Here is a 5,465-nt window from a genome sequence, read left to right as displayed (position 1 = left end):
ATTGTTTTGTAGTTCAATAGGATGCGAGACGTGACTTGAATGAAGGCGACATGATGATCCGATGATCAACACCATAAGCAAGACCTTAGAAGCATAAGAGAAGACCCAAGATATCAAGCAAAGTCCAAGCACGAAGATAAAAATCAAGACGGATGCAAGATCGCGAAGAAACGAGCTCACAGAGGTGACCGAACGCTGGACCGGACGCTAGACAACTCACAGAGGTGACCGGACGCTGGATAGCTCACAGAGGTGACCGGACGCTGAGCAGCAAAGTGACTGGACGCTGGGTGCCAGAGTCCGATCAACATCAGTAAGGTTCTAGAAAGCCGTTTTCGTGACCGGACGCGTCCGATCAGTACTGACCGGACGCTGGTCAGAGTCCGGTCAGTAGCAGAAAAGTGGAATTTCGTCCCTAATGGCTACTTTCTCAGTGGGGCTTATAAATAGACCCCTAACCAGAGATTTGAGGTGTGTGGAGCTGAGGAAACATACCAAAGATGTTGACACACCATTTTAGTGATCTTCACTTGCATAGTGCTTAGTGTTTCATTAGGTGATTAGCGTAGGTGCTTTGCGAAGTGCTTAGGTTGATTAGACCACCACTTATGCGTTTGCTCTAGGTTTAGGCTTAGTGTTTAGTGAGATTTACATACCTCTTACCACTCCGTGCTTGCGAGCACCATTATTGTACATCGAAGGGCTTGTAGTCTTACGAGATCACACCAACCGAGTTTATGGTGTGACCGCCACCGTGTATCGGAGGGAACAAGATCCGCGGCGTTTCGACTGGAAGCTTGATAGTGAAGACGGCGGGGAGCATCCGGGAGAGGCTTGTCGGAAGGCACGTTGGAGACCCACTTGCGCGTGGGGAAGGCCCGAGGCTATCTACGGAGTTACCCGACTGGGAGCTTGGCCGTTGCGAGGGATTCCTTACGAGGGGCTCCAACGAGGACTAGGGGGAAGCTTGCGCGCTTCTCGATACCTCAGTAAAAATACCGGAGTCATCGACGAGAGTTTGCATATCTCTACCTTGCTCTTTAGCTTCCGCATTTACATTGATTATATTACTCCTTTTGCGGTAGATATAGCAACACACTAGCAAAAAGCGTAGTTGTACATTTAGATAGTTTATCTTTTGAATAGGTTTTGCTAGGGTTAGAAAAAGAGATCATAGTTCGGAGTTAGATAATTAAGTTGCCTAATTCACCTCTCTCTTAGGCGTCACGGTCCCCCTTCATGTGCGACACAGCAGGAGAGACGGCGGCGGGGCGAGGCGACAGAAGAAGACAGTTGGGTGGGGCCAGCGGCGGAGGCGTCACGACGGAGCTCACCGATGCCCTGCCCTCAGATTAGGGTGGGCGGGGATCAAGGGGCTGGGTCAGGTGGCGCGACGAGGCGGCTCGCCGCGTGGCCATCGGTAGTGGGGGCGGTGGCAAGGACGAGGACGACGCCGGTGAGCTTCCAAGAGTTTAGGGGAGAGAGGGATCAAAGGGAAGGGGCAGGAGGTGGGTGGGCGACGAGGCAAGGCGCCGGTGGTGGTGGGTGGGGGAGAAGGCAGGGAGGAAAAAGAAGGCGGCGAAGAAAGCGTCACGAGGAGGAAGACGGGTCGCACGTTCCCCGAGCACACGACCTGTCGTGCATTACCACGGTCTATGCGTAAAGTGCATCTCGTATCGGTATGTTTATCAACAATTGAATTGCAATTAACCTCTATCGGGCATCCAATTGCCAACTTGTATACTTGCAATTTTCTAGGATTACAGCGCCTAGTTCTGTAATTTTGTACGGTACTAAAATATTATTTAAATAATAGTTCTAGATGTTTTTGAGAGGGATAAAATTCTAGATAGACAGTCTCTGATCCTGAGCGTCCGTTTTTGTCCAGACGGTAACGCCGCGAACATTTCCCGCCCCATCAAACCCAAACCCCACCGGTCACCGCCGCTGACGGCCGCCACGATGGAGCTCTCCGCCGCCTTCGAGGAGCGCGTCCGGCAGATGGAGGACGCCCGCAACCACCGCCTCGCCCTCCTCAACGTCTCCTACGCCGCTCCCCTCCTCATCTCGAATTCCCTCATCTCCCTCCTCTCCGAAACCCTCCGAACCCTGACTCCCCGGCCTCACCGCGGCGCCTCTCTCCTCCCCCTTGATGCGCAGGCCGAGAAGGAGATCCAGGCCGCCAAGCTCCGCATTCTCTCCGCCAAGCTTGCCGCCACGCGCCGACTCGAGTGCCGCCGCCTACTCCTCGAGCGCCGCGCCGCCGACCTCGCCTCCCGCGCCCTCGCCGCCCGCGCCGACATCGACGCCGCGCGCGCGCGCCGCCTCCTCGTCGCCCGCGACCTCAGGTAGGCAAGCAAAGGCAAGCCACCCGTGATCCGATCCGCCCATCTCACTTTCTCTCCCTCCACCCTGAAACTCTGGGCATTTCGTTTTTGGTTAAGAAGATTCAACATCTGCATGCTCTAATCGGGCGCGCAGCTCGGTGAGGGGCGAGATCGAGGAGGCCGAGAGGAGGGAGGAGGACTGGGACCGCTTCTACGAGGCCAAGAGGAAGGAGATGGAGGAGTTCCAGGTGGAGTCGCGGCTGTTCTTGGCGGAGACTCGCGAGGAAGTGCAGAGGCTGAGGGATTCGGTATCTCAAGTATGGTCCCGATACTTTGCATCCATAAACTATGATCTATTGAACTCATCACAGTTCCTAGCTTGTTTAGCCTATTTGCAACTAATTGCTTGGCATCTGGGTGAAACTGGTAAATTTTTACTAATTCTGTTCGCTTGGCTTGGGTATGCTCAAATCAAACGGCAATAATAGTGCAGAGGTGTTTAATATGCTTTGGTCTGATCTATCCAGTAGCCCGTCTTCTCGGTTAAAATCTATCCAGTAGCATGTGCTAACCAGTAAGAGTATTGATTGAGTTTTGTTGGCTTGCCCGATGGAATGGACCACAGGGGAAGCTGGAAGCTAACTCTTGCCATCTAGTCAAATTCTTGCCTTGCCATTTCATTGCATTTCAGATGTACCAGATCAATGCAGGTGATAAATTCTTGGGCCATGGTTGTTGCCTCCTGAGATGGATTTGAATTATTGTCAAGCCTGTGTTGGTTGGCACCAACATGTGTGGCTTCAGTATTCAAACAGCGAAAAAGAGCATGGTTATGAGTTACTATGACTTATGTGAAGATCAATAAAGCCTAACCTGTATTTTATTGGGTCTATCCTTTACTAAATTATATGAACACTAAACAAGAATGTGTTATGAACACTAAATTATATAAACTTAGGCATAACAGCACCGGCACGCCCGACACTGTTCTTGATGTGAATCCCCAGGTATGGCCCGTCCTGGCCACGGACGGGTTACATCGAGGCTTGCTAGCCTCTTCCCTGGCGTCAGAGTTTTGACCCAGGCCCATATGCTTGGACCTGCAGTGGTTGGCGGCGGTATGGGTCCCCGTCGGACGAGACGGAACCTGCGACCTCGAGGTCGGGCGAGACGGAGCCCGCGACCTTGGGCGAGACGGAAACCGCCTCCTTGGGGTCGGGTGAGACGGAGCCCGCACCCAAGGGGTCGGGCGAGACGGAGCCTGTGGCCTCGAGGTCGGGCAAGACGGAGCCCGCGGCGACGAGGCCGGGCGAGACGGAGCCTATGGCCTTGGGCGAGATGGAACCCACGTCCTTGGGGTCAGGCGAGACGGAGCCCGCACCCAAGGGGTTAGGCGAGACGGAGCCTGCGGCCTCGAGATCGGGCGAGACGGAGCCCGCGGCCTTGGAGTCGGGTGAGACCTTTTAATACGTTTCGAGCCATCCGGGGAAGTCAGCGTGGGCGCTAACTTTCTTGCTTTGGGTATCCCTAATATCGATATACCCGACAATACTAGTTCGTAAAGAGGAACGTTCCTGGGTAGTTATTTTTCTATTAGGCCTAGGTAGCAAGAAATAGCTGTTCATGGAAGCTGTGTGTGTTTTCATCTCCGTGGATTCTCTATCAGTCTATCTTATCAAGTAGCTATTATTTTACTTGCCCGATGCAAGAAAACAATTCATTGGGAGTCATGGACCATGGTCTGCACATAACCATACTTCACAAGCATCCAAATAACATTAATATGAATTTAGATGACAACCTGTTCCTGCATATAAGAGTCTGCTCTCCTAAGAAATCGTTGATTGGTCCATTTTGTTAGGTTTGCAGTGCAATAATATATCACAGTGGCGAGGAACTATCTCAAATGGCATACACAGTTCAAGATCTACAGACCTGAGCCAATGAATAGAGAGCCATTGCTCAGGATCCCACCAAGCACTTACAGCTACATTATTATTTTCTTGCATTGTTTGGGTCGCTGTGCGTTCATATAGGGCCGAATTACTCTTCTGCTGATGTTGTGAATCTGTATCTGCTTCTGATTAACGGATGGTTCCTGTAATGGCTACAGCTGAAATCTACACTGCAAGAGCTGCAGAGCAGCGCGATGTACTCAAACAACACGGAGATTGCTGCCGCAGAAGCTAGGAAGTCTGATCTGACAGCTAAGAAGGCAAAGCTGGGCGAGAGCCTGGCTTCAGCCCGCCAGTTCAGAGCGCTGCTTCAGCAGCAGCTCCAGAAAGCTTTTCAGTCACAGGTGGACAATGGGGACCAGAAAGAAGCTCAAGCTACCATTTGAAGTACTTCAGGTCCAACAATCATACCATGAGGAAAGCGAGGGCGCCTGCATTGGTTCGGCCGGTGACTTCTTTCGGTTTCATTCTTGATGTATCTGTATCGGTTGTACAGGTGGAAGAAATCTGGTTGTGCAGGCAAAAGAAATCTGGTAGGTCCAAGAAATACCATATGTCATTTTGTATGATCACTGAAGAACACCGTATGGCACTTTTTCACGGCAATGGAAGCATGTGTTACTCAATTGTTACGTACTTCATTGCAACGCTTGACCAGAACGCTGCCTTTGCCATATGCAGCAAGTGCAGAGCATATATACTCGCCACATTTGCTGCAGGATCTTTGGCAAAGCGTGAGCCTTTTTCACCCAGTGGACTGGATTGGTACTGACGCTGCAATGCAAAGTGTGCAGCGTACTCCTCTCATCAATGCGTATGGCTAGTCGCCCCCGTTTGCGTATTTGCATGCCGCCCAGAGGCAAAGTGGACGCTTTAGGCTTGTTTAGTTGTTTCCTTAATTTTTGGATATATGTATAAAATATTAAATATAAGGACGTACCTAGTGTAGAGCTCTGTGCGGATCCGGAGAATGGTATCAATGGCAAGCCTTATCCTCGTCTGTGCAATGCGAGGAGACCGTGACTCGAACCCAGGATCTTCCAGTCACAGACGGTAAGACTCTACCGCTTGCACTAGGTCTGTTCTTCACATGGAGTATTAAATATATTCTAAAAAATAACTAATTACACTATTTACGACTAATTTACGAGACGGATCTTTTAATCCTAATTAGTCCATGATT

The 5,465-nt window shown here is 51.1% G+C and overlaps 1 protein-coding gene across 3 annotated transcripts; it reads left to right on the top strand.

Moving 5' to 3' along the window:
- The first annotated feature begins 1,894 nt into the window (after positions 1-1,894).
- LOC136463164 (uncharacterized) lies at positions 1,895-5,146 on the top strand. Of its 3 annotated transcripts, none has more exons than XM_066462185.1 (4): positions 1,895-2,040; positions 2,161-2,348; positions 2,482-2,644; positions 4,441-5,146. In XM_066462185.1, the coding sequence occupies exons 1-4, from the start codon at positions 1,963-1,965 to the stop codon at positions 4,666-4,668; spliced, it is 657 nt and encodes a 218-aa protein (XP_066318282.1). In that variant the 5' UTR covers positions 1,895-1,962; the 3' UTR covers positions 4,669-5,146. The 3 variants fall into 3 exon arrangements, with proteins under 3 accessions (XP_066318282.1, XP_066318281.1, XP_066318280.1); XM_066462184.1 differs by having other exon boundaries at positions 1,895-2,348; positions 4,441-4,678; positions 4,779-4,868; XM_066462183.1 differs by having other exon boundaries at positions 1,895-2,348; positions 4,441-5,144.
- Positions 5,147-5,465: the final 319 nt, after the last annotated feature.

This window comes from Miscanthus floridulus, chromosome 7 (genome assembly GCF_019320115.1).
Source record: "Miscanthus floridulus cultivar M001 chromosome 7, ASM1932011v1, whole genome shotgun sequence".
Taxonomy (NCBI): Eukaryota; Viridiplantae; Streptophyta; class Magnoliopsida; order Poales; family Poaceae; genus Miscanthus; species Miscanthus floridulus.
The sequence above is the reverse complement of the archived record's forward strand: the minus strand, read 5'-3'. Positions and strand labels throughout refer to the sequence as shown.